A 13,603-nucleotide genomic window follows, 5' to 3' on the forward strand; every position below is an offset into this window, starting at 1 on the left:
GGATGTAATTTCTGGGCATGTGATCGAGAAGTGCCCCGGGTTCCGTTCCTCTCGACGTAGAGCTTCTGGACGAACTCACCGAAGATGGCTCGTTTTTTTGGGACAGCTCTTTTGTTACTAGCTTTCCGATGGCGACTAAAGTTGAACCTGCTTGCGAGCGTTCCTTGATAGTTATGATTGATGATATGGAGGGCTGAGAATTGGTCAAGGAAAAAGTGAGGATGAATAGTTATTATTATATACTAGGGGGCACTTTGAGATTACTGCATGGCTTTGATCTATCTGATGATATTGAGTAGAGCTAAAAAAAAACAAATACTAGGGGGCACGAACACTACCGCAAATACGTCCTCGTAATGTATGAGTGAAGTTCTGCTTGCTTTCAACTCTCTTGGAGGTGAAGGCGGTTCCATGGGTAGTCTTGAATATGTGACGAATTTTACCCAAGCGTCCATAACACAAAAGCAGTAGATTAAGTTTCGAATATGCGAGATTTATTTCTCTTGCTTGAAGCCCATCTAGACTTTGTCATTTCCTCCTATCGTAGTTAATGGAAAAAATATTCTCTGTGTCTTGGATGCAATCTGCAGCACTAGGGTATATCTCCTCAGCGAAATGGCGAGCTTGGTATTTGTTGAACCACTGGGCTAGCGAGACAAAAAGTAGCTCCATACCCATTCCTTATGTGGATGTAGTACAGACGTCTGGTCTCTCCAACGACATTTACACGTGTAGTAGATAAGGTGCCTCTACTATATTCGTAGATATTATTCTATTCCTTATGCGAAATATCTGGTCACGGGTAGCTAATGTCAACGGGAAAACTATAACGGAGTAAACTTGTTGCGTTCCGGAAAGAGGCGGTCGTGTGACTGCATGGCTTATGTTCAGTCGTGTGTGACTCGCTTGACTATGTTTCCCGCTTCATTTTCTCTTCCACCGTATGTGATGCGGCTAACAATAGGCCGTTGTTGAATCCCTCTGAGCTCATATCTGATCTTCCCGTCACATCGGCAATTGTTCATTCTATCAAGACAACGATGTTCAACCTTTTCGTACATGTAATATTGAGTTTCCCAACATTCTTTCGTTGCACAATCCGCCTAATAGGAAAGCGACTCTAATGTTACTAGCCAATATCTCGTAGCCGGCGAGACCGACAAAATTGCCAAATATTGGGCCCCACCCCGAACCAAGTTCGCCGAGAGGCGAACCACATCTTGGAGAGAATGTGACCGCTTAAGGCTATCTGACGTCGGATGAACATGCCTCTTTAGGTAAGTCGAGTTTGTAGTCCGGCTCCATGATAAAACCCCACAGACGGCACTTGTGGGGAACTGGGAACTCGGGAATCAGACCGTGTCTGTATCAGTTGTGCAAACCGTCCAGACAGATCCAGAAGGTCTCATAGTTCTGCCTATGCCGATGCGTTGCTTTGGCATTCCCATTTTTAAACGGACATACTGTGTTTCTTAATGTAAGTAAGTCGCAAAGTACAAATATCCAAACACATTTATATCCGCAATCAATCTCCTATCAGTGTCACTGGATTCACACGTCCCATGTGACTCGTCATGCTGCTCCTCGGATAGGAAGCATCTTGGATCCTCTCGGTTCTCTTCGGACCCCCTCGACAGTAATTGGTTAGACTCTATGTGGAGATTACATCTGCGGGGCCTTGTTAAGCGCTGTTGTGTAATCGCAGGTTCACTTCAGAAGAAGCTTAGTGAAGGTTCATGGGAGGCGAAAGACAAGCCCATGTTGCAAGGGTCAAGCTGACGGGAAGCTCTTTAGCTTCCAATCGGGCCGTTACATCGGGTTGAGCGTGCACCAAAGAGTTCTGTGTGAGGAGAAGGGGGGAACAGGGGTTGGTTGTTGCAGCTCCGTTGACAATATCGCTCTCTTTCCCCTCGTCATGTGTGAGTGATTAGCATCATCATCGACCTCGGATGACTTCGTCCTTTCTCAGCGCAGGAGCATTGTAACCGCACACTGAATGACGGATGACTTCTAGTCTCGGTGCTGAAGATCTATAACATAATAGCCGTGCTGGTTCACGGAACCTCTTCAAAGTGGGCTCCCCCCTGTTTGAGCCAATTCATATTCACTTGGCAGCACAGCCTCAATTGACTCGAGCTGAAAAACGGGTGGTTTTCTGATCATGACCTTGTCAAACGGATGATGGTTTAAAGTATAAATTGACATAGAACACTACCCGGCAGATTTTAGCAGTGTCTCGGTCGGATGCAGAGACGGAGTCGGGGTGGCGAATTGCACTCTCTTCATCGCTGATACCTTGCATGTGGAGGTTAAGCGTTTGCTCGAGTGGAGTACTTACGGTGAACACGGGTGTGGTTTCCTAAAACGCCATGTTGTAGATACTATGTAGGTAATCGTGGTATCGAGGAAAGGTGCCATTGGGTGGTGCTTCGTATAGTATCGCAAGACCAAAAGACGTTGGCCAATAGCTCCGAAGTTAAAATCTGACCATGGTAGCAACACTACTATGTAGAGCGAAGCGCGATGCTGCAGTTTTAGTCCGAGGATGCTTGTCCGCTAAATACGGCTTATCGATCGACAATGGACGGATTCGATTTCTCCGTTAAAATAGGGGCAGGTGAATGGCTGTCTTGCTGAGCTTTGACCTCACCGGATCAATACCGATAGGATGGCCGTTTACAACCCCTGTTTTTGCCACCGGATTTGGCCCGATCAAGCACTCAACGGGTCCTCCCAATGCATCGAATTAGTTCTAACGTGATATTTGACTTTTCTGTAAACATGCTAGTGCTTCGGCCGAACCCGAAGTCGATTCGGACGGGATAGGTAGGTGAGCGCGGCTAGAGGCTACTGAAGCGGCGAAACACCGAGTGTTTCCATCTACCCCCTGGTTCGTTTATACGCAACATTGTAAAACATCTGTGTATAAATAGTCAGCGGTTCGACTTCCTACCATCGAAATCACCATCAACACATCTTTCCAGCCTCACATTGTCCAATCCTCAACATGAAGTTCTTCGCCACCGCTCTCCTCGCCATCCCGGCTGTTCTGGGACTCGCTATGCCCAACGGTGACTCCAGCGCGGCATTGATTAGCCCCAGAGCCGACATCACTGGATCTTCGACCTGGTACGGTGGTAACCTCGCTGGAGGAAACTGCATGTTCTCGGCCTACACGCTCCCCTCTGGAATCTATGGCACTGCCTACTCTGGAGCCAAGTGGAGCAGCGCTGCCAACTGCGGTTCTTGCATCCAGGTTACTGGCCCCAAGGGAACTATCAAGGCTATGGTGAGTTGCTTCGTACAAGATAGATAATACCACGCTAAATTTCATTCATTAGATTGTTGACCAGTGCCCTGAATGCGCCGAGGGCCATCTCGATCTCTTCCCTGATGCCTTTACAGCTGTTGGAGGCACCGACGGTGTTGTCAGCACTTCTTACAAGTTTATTCCCTGTGGAATCACCTCTCCCATTTGGATCCGCAACAAGGAAGGCACTTCTCAGTGGTGGTTCTCTATGCAGGTCGTGAACCACAACCAGCCCATCAAGAGTCTTGAGGTCAGCACCGACAGTGGCAAGACATGGACAGCAACGACCCGCAAGGATTACAACTTCTGGGAGAACCCCAACGGTTTCCGCGTCGAGACGACTCAAGTTAGAGTTACTGCCACCACTGGAAAGTCCATTGTCATCACCAACGTCGGTACCGCCGCCGGTGCTAAGTACTCTGCTACTTCCAACTTCTAGACGAAGAATCGTGTGGGCTCAAGGCATTCCTGTGAAGGGGTTGTCATTCCAACTGGTATTCTTGTTACTTCGTCGCCAGCCCACGACGGCGGTATTGGTACTTGACTTAGCAGTCAGACAATGATTTCCTCAACTATTTTGGATTCATTTTGTTACATAGGGGGATTATACGAAACTAGTTGAGATGGAAAGTCCTGGAAGGTGGTGAAGAACTACCTAGTACTGTAGCTTCGTAGTCAATCATGAACGCTTTCTCGACCAGAAATATCATAGCCGCAAAAGCACATTTGCTCAAGTGCAGATATATTTCCATGTGATGACTGCAGTATGCGCAACAAGCCGATCAGCGCTGACTCAATGTGCTAGACCATGTTGCCTCCTGTTCCTTTTTCCACGTCACAACCCTTGTCATTCCGAAACCACATTACAGGGTAAGTTAATTTCGGCTTCTATACAAAACGTCTAAACGAGGGTGATGTTCCAAGTTGAGTACTATGGCTCGACAAATCCGAGTCCAAGTGAATGATATGTTCACAGGATTTCCCATGGCGTGGCTGTAGATAGTTAGGTGGCTGACACGGCCAGCATCTCTCTGTAACTACCAAACATCCTCCCCACCCATGCACGTATGGGTATCTGGACCTTGGCAACGTGAGCGCTCGCCTCGCTACTGCTTCTGCTGGCGGGTATGTCGACGTTCACGTAGCGCTGCCCTCGCTGGATATTGAAATGGTATTTCTCTGCAAGATCTTCAATTAGATAACAGTTCCATTTGGTAGGAAGGTTCCTTGATGCCGAGTGTACTACCGACACAAGGACATGAAATTCTTACTAGCGTGCTGCTCCTTCTCAATCTCTTCAAGAGTCGAACTTCGTCGAAGATCCGTATCTAGGTCGAAGACGAGGACGCGTGTCCTAGAGGATCGGGTCGACGAAGTAGTTGATCTAGAGATCATTGTCTGAGTTCTTGAGTCGTCCATGGTGTGTTTCGTCGTATTCCTCGCGATATGGGATGAAGACGGTACTAAACCTACGGGATTCCTACGGGCGGCATAGATATTTATGGGTGGGCTGAAAGATCTACCGTATTCTTGGAGGCTGAGTCCTTCAGACCTGCCAGCTTGTGACGACAGGTGCATAACTTGTGATTTCAGCAGCAAAACTGCCTGGCTTATCTGCATAGCCTGCTTAGCCTGACTATGGCATCGTGGCTGTGCGCATCATCCGCTGACCATCTGCTGCAGGACGATCGTATCATGCCCGTCATTGGATGGATCCGCAGCAGCTATTTCAATCACAAACTGCACGTCTAGCGTCAGGTGCTGCTCTCACGTATCAGGCACCCAATCAGACAGCCTCCCTTCCGGCCCCCAAACTGTGAAGCGACCTTCGGCCTCTGAAGCGAACCTCGGATGAGCCAAAATGGAAAAAGGATGGTGTTTGCAACCACTACGGAACGATTTTCATCCATTCAGGTGAGGCGGAGCTTGAGCTGCGGGCAGCCTTATCCATTTTTAGATTGGATTTTCAGGACACCATCGTGCGGACTGTAAGAATGCGGCTCTGTTTAGAGAAAACAGTCAGCCTTATTCTCCATTCAGGTAGCTGATGCGTCATATAAGGAATAGGTTCCTATCCTTCAACTACAGGTGTTTTTCAGAGTCTCTTATCCCACAAGTTGTTCAGTATGCCTTCTTCCTCATCAAACATTCGCCAACGGTGGCGAACTTTCAGGAACAGCAGATCGTCAGCGAGCAGTAGCACTTCCAGTCCCTCGACCATCTCTAGATCCCAAAATGGAAACTCGCAATTCAGCGGTTTGACCGCGAACGAAAACAGCTGGGCTCCTATCGTCCTGTCTCTGGGTGAGTTCAAAAGTTGTCTGCACACTTTGAATCTGGCGTCTAATTCACACGTAGATGGAGGCGGAATCCGTGGGCTCTCTGAGCTCTTCATCCTTCACAGAATCATGGAGCGTATTCAAGAGTTGATCGAAGAGGAAGGCAACGATCCTATTGCGTGCGCCTTGACGGAAGAAAACGGAAACCAGTCGCGGTGTTCTGAACAACCCCAGCTCTTACCATGTTACTTCTTCGACTATATGGTAGGCACGAGCACAGGAGGGTATGCTTGCTCCCCTTGTTGTTAAAAATGTGAGATCCGTGGAGCTAACAGGCCACAAGCCTCGTTGCCGTCATGCTAGGGCGACTCAGGATGAGTGTCGATGACGCAATCAAGGCATATTGGACCCTTGGAAACGACATATTTCGACCTCGTCTATATCGATATTTTCGGCTCCATGGTGCAGAAAGATTGGAGAAGGCAGTCAAACGAGTCACACAACAAAATTGTGGCAGCCATGGGAAGGGGGAACAATGTTCAGGAGTTAGTGATCTTCTAAGGCAATACGACTACGCGGAGGAGGGTGACACTACTTTCCGGGAACATCCTGAGCGTCAGAATTTTACGTGCAAAGTGTGAGTACCTTTTTTCAATTGATCGACTCTGAAGAGCATAGAACTGATAGGGCAACGTAGCGCGTTGGTTTCACAACGAAAGCGTGAACAGTCGCAAGTCACTCACGTCTTCCGAAGCTATAACCACAGCGAACGGTTCGAAAAAGAGCCCAAAGAATACAATCCCGGCCTTTTGGGTCGCTCGAACACCAAAATATGGCAGGCCTGCCGCGCAACATCTGCAGCACCCTTCTACTTCGACAGCATTAGTATCGGGCCTAACGAGTTCATCGACGGCGGCGCCGGTAACAACAACCCCAGCAACATCGCTTGGAATGAAGCTCTGTGGATGTCAAACCCCCTTGACCCTGTCAAGGGCAGAGTTGCTGCGTTGGTCAGCCTCGGCTGTGGCGAAAAAGAGTCCATAGGCCTGTTTGGCAGCCCATGGACTCTCCGCTTTCTCATCAACTTCGTGAAACGCGCGAAAGGGGAGGTAACCAACACAACAATTGCTCATGATGAGACACGCGGCCTTGCTCAACAGAGTGGCTCGGACTACTTTAGGTTCTCTGTTCCGCACACTGAGAGCGGTCGCTTCCAAAATGGTCTCGCAGGGGTGAGCCTTGGTGACTGTAAGCGGGAGCCAAAGAAGAGTGCGTGGAATTCAATCAAGAAGCAAATGAAACCAGTCAATAAGCAAGGTTCCTGGCCTTCCCTACACTCTGAAAGGATCGCTGATCGGCCGGGATGGTATGCCCAACTGCAAAAAGAGGCTACACCGCAAAGACCGCACCGCAAGAAGGGCGACTTCAAACCCGACAAATACACTTACACGTCTTATGACACCATATTCGACGGTACGGCGGCATATTGTGCGTCTGGGGAGGAAAATCTGGGAGTGGCAGAGGAGATTAACAGGTGCGCTGTCGTTCTGCTGAGTCGCGCACGAGATCGCCAGAGACATGACCCTGAAAGATGGAAGTGTTTTGTGAGCCACCCATGCCCACACCACCGATTACACTTGGTATCAAGTAGACGACCAAGAAAAGCGGAATATAGATCATCTGTAGGTGGATGATAAGTTCATGGGATTCTTCATAGATTAGACTGCAAAACCTTTGGGAGCATTTCTGGGAGGCTTAATGAACACCGGAATGGTTCAGACATGTATGGATGGAAAAGCAAAACAACAGAGCAGAACGAATCTCATAGTCGATTTCCTTAATGGGCACTTGTGCGCTGATTATGAAGTCGTCCCGATGCAGCACCTTGAACCCCCAACTTTGGCGTCCTCAACGAGAGCCTCGACGAGATGTCGCCTCACCGACGGGTCGGCATCACTGTAGGGGTAGGATCTGCACGTCTCCAGGGCGCGTTTAGGATATTTAGCCGCCCGTGCCCAGATTCCCACCTAATCTTGACTTTGGAGAAGATGGACAGACCCAGAGAGTCGCGCTGAGCAGGTAGGTGAACGGCAAAGTGGCAAGACGCCGGATCCAACGGCCTCGAGGTACGCCGGACATTGCGGCCAAGGCTACTGCCTGGCACTCGTAGCGGCCCAGAGGCGAGTGTTATACTGTGGCATGCAATGTTGTCCTTGTTGTTGGTGTTGATGCTGTCATTTTCCGTGTTCGGATTGTGGAGAAATACCGACGGTGCGAGCTGTAATGGTGATGTCAAAAACCCATGGTCATTTTTGCAACCTTCTTTCCGATATTCTCTACGGTAGATTGACACATCAATGCCCAAGTATCTGGAAAGGCAAGATCCTGAGTGATGAACGTGGGCGGGAACGGGCAGCTTGGTGACTCCAAAATTAGACGCTATGTGAACGGTTGCTCAATTGAGACATCCCGAATGCACCCGTGCACCGTAATCTGTAGATGGCTGTATACTGATATGTATAATTTAGTGCATAATTTACATATATAGGCCCGAATAAAAATATGACTCCAAGACGTGAGCGGAAACACAGTCACCAGTTTCACCCGAGTTGGTGTTACCGTAACGGTATCGGAGCGGGTTCTTTTTCGATGCCGCTTACCGGGCAACTCTAGTCACTCAAATGCCCGAGCTGAGGCATTGCGTTGCTTTGCTCGGCCTCTCGGAACTTGCGGACTCCGACGACCTCTGAGTAGATGCCGATGTCCGGGATATAAAGCATGCAGGTGAGCGTAAGTTGAGGGATACCCTGGATAGGATGAAACTATCTAAATATGTAGCGCTGATCAAGAAGCTCGAAAGTCCAGTATCATATCTCGAGTCTGGTTCATCGCCGGGAGGTTCTGCGCCACCAAGTCCCAACGCTCACGCCTGTGTTTCCAGGCTGGCCCATCAATACTTTCGACCCTTGTCGCCAGGTCCTCACCAAAGACCGTGATCTCGTCCACACTGCTTCCAGGTGCAAAATCATCGAGTACAATAAAATCGATCCAGTGATCCTGGAGAGTACGGCATAGTTCGAGATGAGTGCGCTTCTTGCCAGTCTCTTTCACGGTTTCTGGAGTTCCTTCGTCCTTTTCAGACCGTGGCTTGACCTCGGAATCGGGCACAGTACTTGTCGAATCGCCCTTCCCACCCCGGACCAAACTGGTAGGTTCCTGATATGGTCTCAAAATGCCCTCGTCAGCCAGGGTAAGAGCATCGTGAAAGGCCTCGAATAGATAAATCAGATCCACGCAGTGGTGGGACATGCCTTGACTAGGCCCAGGAAAAGGGTTACCAAATTCCACAAAGTAGCTGTGCACACTCTTTACCTCAGGATGGCCTGTCACGCGACGGCGATTCCTGAATGAAGTCCTGGCCAAGTCGACTGATCCCTCAAACATGGAGTCATTGAGAAATGTGTACAAGCCTTGAGCCAGGTTTTCTTCAGATGAGGACTCGGTAAGACCGTATACGCGCATGATCTCAGACCGTGCATTAGGATCCGTGTAAGTCTGAGTGAATATAGACTGAATTTGGTCCCAGTTGAGAGGTAGTCCTCTAGATATGCTCATCTGTCGCAGGATTAGAAATGAGAAGCAGCATGACATATATGTAGGTTTACCTCGTTGCCTGTGAAGCCCATTAGTATGTCAGCGCGCAGCTGCGGAAATCGAGATGGCCTATTCGTGAAATCCACTGGACCTAGATCGACCATTGTTCTTTCTTGAACGGAATCGTCCTGGAAGATGGTGAAGTTGTCAAATACCGATGGAATTCGCCAAAGGCCAAGTTTCCATGACGCCTCAACCAAAGCTGTAGCAGGAAGCCTCCGGATTAGGTCAAACCTATCCTGCTCACTGGCTTCACTGTCCACGTTCCAGATTTTACACAGAGCAGACCAAGTTTTTTCGGCTTCTTCCAATGGGACTGGGCCAAGCGTTCCCACGGCTCCAGATTGCATGATGGCTCGTCGGAACAGCGGGGATTCCGTCTTCCCTTCGGCCTCGATCAGATGAATGTTGACGGAGAATGAGCCAGCGCTCTGTCCACCAATTGTCACCTTGCCGGAGTCGCCCCCAAAGGCACCAATGTTGTGGGAGACCCAATGTAGGGCAATTTTTTGATCTCGCAGGCCAAAATTCACACCTCGCAAAGAAGCAGGATTTTATGAGGCCAGGATGTCTGTAGAGGCGGCAAATCCGAAAAGATTCAGCCGATAGTTTACAGACACGGCAATGATTGGAGACCCTCTCTCAAGCGAGCGCATTACTATGCGGGTTGGATCTAGTTATCGAATTTCCAGTCAATAAACTTAATAATGACAATCTTAAACGAGGGACGCAGATGATATGACTGTTACTCACCCCACATCGGGTCTGTTGCAGCGCCAAAGGCCAATCCTCCGCCATGAATCCAAACCAAGACAGGAAGCCGAGACGTCACGGGATCGAATCCATGCCGACTCAAAGCGTCAGCGCTGGGGCGAATGATGAAAAGATTCAGACAATCGAATTCGGATTCACCATCGTCGGGGAACGGGAGGTAGGACTGAAACGTGCGCGAGTTGTTTGGTTCCGACGGCTGGGGACACTTGGGCCTGAGATCTTGATGAGCTCTACCTCACGATTCCAATACCTTCAAGGAAGCGCACCCATTTTTTGTCGCGTCAAAAACATCCCTTGGTAAGCGAGTACGTAGATGCGAGTGTTCCCAACGCGCATTGACTGTGCCGTATGGGATGCCTCGAAATTCCTCCAGATCCGGTGAAACCAGTGAACGCTTGCCAATTATTGTCTGCGGATGGCTGTGAGCCTCCCATGTGGGCAGTTGGACGATTGCAGTCATCTTGTGTGATTTGGGGAGACGCGGGCGAGATGATGGAACAAGGTCGTTGTGATATAGATGCGGCTGTTGAACGGACAAAGAGGACGGCCAAAGAGAAGCTGAATGCCGATACCTTATTTATAATAAAAATAACTCTGCTTATCTCCAAACACACGTCGTGAGACCAAGTTGCCTGCCATACGTAATGGATTCGCAGCCTCGCCAAAATGTCGTGAGCCGCCCCCGCCCAAAATGATGCAATAAGGATCCGCTACCCAAATGGTGAGACTCAATTGGCTCGCAGGGTTATCTCCTTCAACCCCACCGTCATCGGCCCAATTCGTCCGACGCGAATTCGGCTTAATACAACCCGACAGCCGGTACAGAGTATGTACGCCTGACACAATATGTCTCGGCGATGGGATGACTCTCTATGAGTTAGTCACACTCTGATTGGAGAAGAAGATGGATGGATGCTTCGTTTTAGTCGGATAGAAGGGGCTTACTTACATTTGGTTAATGTGTCGATGTCGCTGGAAATGATAAGTGTGAAGACACTTGCGGACTCACAGCTAAGGCTAGCATTAATAAGGGACAGATGCATGATATACTTTAAACAATTCTTCCCAGACCCTCTGCGGGAATCCCTAGGGGTCTTTTGAGAATAATGGATGTCGCGACCTTAATCAAACAACTACTTAATACCCAGTTCAAAACGTTGTCCACCTACCCTATAGTTGTGGTTCAATATACCGTATAGTCTCAATAAATTGCCGACGTCTAGCGCGACATAATTAGAGTTATCCCCCACTACAGAGCTTTAAACCCATTTCTGATAGGCCTTATTGCGCACTAATGCAGCGCTAGACTTAGCCAATTCAATGAGATTATGCGGCATCCTGCCTTTATCTTCTATTACCTAGTCTGCGTCAACTGCTTTTCTAATTGTGCTCACGCCTCCAAGCCCTCATCATTGCCAAATTAGTCGCAGGAAACACTCTCCAACTTGATGAATTTGCAATAACTCCAAGGTTTTTATCATTTCGCTGGTGCTTGGGACCCTGAGGTTTCACTCGCAATTGCTTGCAACGATTAGCTACTACCAATGGTATTACCATTGCCAAGACTCTATATGGCTGGCAAAGATATAGCTATCGTTGTAACAAACCATCTTTATATGCTGCACTTGATTGATAGTGCATGTGTGTCCTATTAGTAGCGTACAGCATATGCGTTACGTCCTATACTAAAAAGATTTCAAGGATGGCGAGCTAGTGCAGTCGGCAGACAGTGAGTGGGTAGAATACAGACTAGAGCCGTGCCTAAGAAGCGGTTTGAGCCTCTCTCGTTACTGTGCCGGCATACTACGCTCATCCGTGGTCCAGCAATTACGAAGTTGTAGAAGGTCATGGCACCACAGATTGCATTCTATCATGTAAACCATCACACAATAGAGACTTGGGATCAAAGCTTGACAGACACGGATGAGTTCTTCATGCCTATACTGCTCGCCATCCAGCATTACAGTGGATGGCTAAATTTCTAGCTAGATTGTTACATTGCAACAGGTTCTTGTTCATGAATGCGTCTAGAGCAACTTCACGAGGACGCTCTTGACTTCGCCAATGCTCTTGTACGCCGCAAGGGCCTCCGCGTTCTTGGGATCCTTGTAAGCATTCTCTGCCTCCTGTGTGGGATTCCTGGTCAGCAAGACTTTTGTAACGAATTTTTTGAATTTTGGGCACGAACCTCAAGGCTGCTCCAGCCCAGCAAGGCGATACCAACGAAGACATCGTCTCGGAGAAGTTTGCCGCCGCGGGTCTCCTTGCCCAGCAGAGTTGCCAGATCGGTCCAGGCTTTGCGGGCCTCGTCTTTCTGGCTGTCGCTGGATAGCGTCGTGCTCGTCAACTGAACAAAAGGCTGCGGCGTCGGTTTGGCGGAATCCTCGGGAAATTCGAATCGCCCGACGGATGGCTCGGGAACTCCCCGGGACTCCAGTCGAGCCTTGTGCTCCTGAGCCCATGGGGACTTGACAAAAGCCTCTTCGTCTTCGGCATTATTGAAAGCTAATCAGAACGTAATTAACACCACTCCAGTACCTCTTGAAGCTTCGAGATACCGGTGACACATACCAACCCACTGGATGAACTTGAATTCATCCACCTTTTGGCCGTCTTCAACGACGACCTCGCCACCTGTGGCATGAAGGACGCCGGGCTGTGCCCGCAGGTCTTCTACAAGAGCGGGCCAAGCATCGAGGAACTTGTCCTTGCTGGCGGCGGGAATGTCGGGTCGGATGATGGAGAGAATAGGCATTTTAGCTGACTGAAAGATACAGGGTTCTGTGAATGGCGATGAAATGGAATGAGTCTGTAGTTTGAGATGATGAATTCTTCAATCAGGCCATGCTGGCAGCCTTATATACCAAGAGTGCCTGACGGGAAAAGCGGTCGATAAATCTAAGTGGGACTCCATGAGTCGTACTCCGGGTGCCATGGCATCATTTTCGGACTTGACTAAGAATCCGACGCCGAACCAACAAGCCCCGGTTCCGTACAGGACTACGCGTCGTGACATACTAGTTTCAAATACATGGGGTCAGTTAAAGATATGAAAAATCGGTGAAGAAACGGTGAGTATCATATCCGCCGGCATAGCCGAAAGCGCCGACGGCCTGGCATGGATCGCGGATCAAGTAGTCTGAGATACAGGCCAGTCAACGAACACTTTACCCCTAAGGCGAGTAAGAAGGCACACATGACGACAATTGAAGAGGAATTTCCAAATCTCAATTCTCTCTGGTATCGACGAGGTCCCCCATATCGTCGTCATGTTCAGTCAGAGCGGCAACAAATTCATGCGATGTGGTCAAAATGGGCTGCAGAGCATTGAAGTGTCATGGAACGAGCGAATCATTGATGAGAATTCAATACACTAGTGGTGAACTTAGTGCACGCTCTCGGAGCTTTGAAGTCCCGGCCTAGCCTTCATTATTCTTACCCCTGTACAAACAGCTCAGCACTGCGCCAAGGAGCTCAGCAGCAAACGAACTAATCCCGGCGTCAATGGCCTTGGCGGAATGTTGTCCTGTACGTCGTATTGGAGAATTTGTGGCTGGTAAAGCTAATTGTGGGTTCGCATGTCGGA

At 49.1% G+C, this 13,603-nt stretch overlaps 4 protein-coding genes across 4 annotated transcripts; 2 read left to right on the forward strand and 2 right to left on the reverse strand.

The window, feature by feature from the left end:
- Positions 1-3,007: 3,007 nt before the first annotated feature.
- Positions 3,008-3,749, forward strand: BGZ61DRAFT_540605 (RlpA-like double-psi beta-barrel-protein domain-containing protein-containing protein; the record flags this gene model as incomplete). The annotated part of the gene is made up of 2 exons (XM_046254933.1): positions 3,008-3,289; positions 3,342-3,749. 2 exons carry the CDS (start codon positions 3,008-3,010, stop codon positions 3,747-3,749), a joined length of 690 nt encoding a protein of 229 aa, XP_046095294.1.
- Positions 3,750-5,718: 1,969 nt separating this feature from the next.
- BGZ61DRAFT_371333 (acyl transferase/acyl hydrolase/lysophospholipase) lies at positions 5,719-7,283 on the forward strand (the record flags this gene model as incomplete). Its single annotated transcript, XM_046242091.1, has 3 exons — positions 5,719-5,873; positions 5,933-6,226; positions 6,344-7,283. The coding sequence occupies 3 exons, from the start codon at positions 5,719-5,721 to the stop codon at positions 7,281-7,283; spliced, it is 1,389 nt and encodes a 462-aa protein (XP_046095295.1).
- Positions 7,284-8,433: 1,150 nt separating this feature from the next.
- BGZ61DRAFT_486292 (para-nitrobenzyl esterase) lies at positions 8,434-10,477 on the reverse strand (the record flags this gene model as incomplete). The annotated part of the gene is made up of 4 exons (XM_046249843.1): positions 8,434-9,204; positions 9,255-9,778; positions 9,997-10,229; positions 10,284-10,477. 4 exons carry the CDS (start codon positions 10,475-10,477, stop codon positions 8,434-8,436), a joined length of 1,722 nt encoding a protein of 573 aa, XP_046095296.1.
- A 1,476-nt stretch (positions 10,478-11,953) lies between these two features.
- Positions 11,954-12,877, reverse strand: BGZ61DRAFT_404284 (uncharacterized protein). Its single transcript, XM_046243125.1, has 3 exons — positions 12,589-12,877; positions 12,206-12,522; positions 11,954-12,143 (listed from the first exon to the last, which is right to left on the reverse strand). Exons 1-3 carry the CDS (start codon positions 12,770-12,772, stop codon positions 12,045-12,047), a joined length of 600 nt encoding a protein of 199 aa, XP_046095297.1. The 5' UTR covers positions 12,773-12,877; the 3' UTR covers positions 11,954-12,044.
- Positions 12,878-13,603: the final 726 nt, after the last annotated feature.

Source organism: Ilyonectria robusta (assembly GCF_021365365.1).
Source record: "Ilyonectria robusta strain PMI_751 chromosome Unknown BGZ61scaffold_45, whole genome shotgun sequence".
Lineage (NCBI taxonomy): Eukaryota > Fungi > Ascomycota > Sordariomycetes > Hypocreales > Nectriaceae > Ilyonectria > Ilyonectria robusta.

Excerpts from the sequence above, each read along its gene's own strand:
- BGZ61DRAFT_404284 (XM_046243125.1), bottom strand. The coding sequence starts at position 12,772 with ATGCCTATTCTCTCCATCATCCGACCCGACATTCCCGCCGCCAGCAAG. Across the intron at positions 12,523-12,588 it reads CAAGTTCATCCAGTGGGTTG|CTTTCAATAATGCCGAAGAC; the intron begins GTATGTGTCACC and ends CGTTCTGATTAG. Across the intron at positions 12,144-12,205 it reads TGGGCTGGAGCAGCCTTGAG|GAGGCAGAGAATGCTTACAA; the intron begins GTTCGTGCCCAA and ends AATCCCACACAG.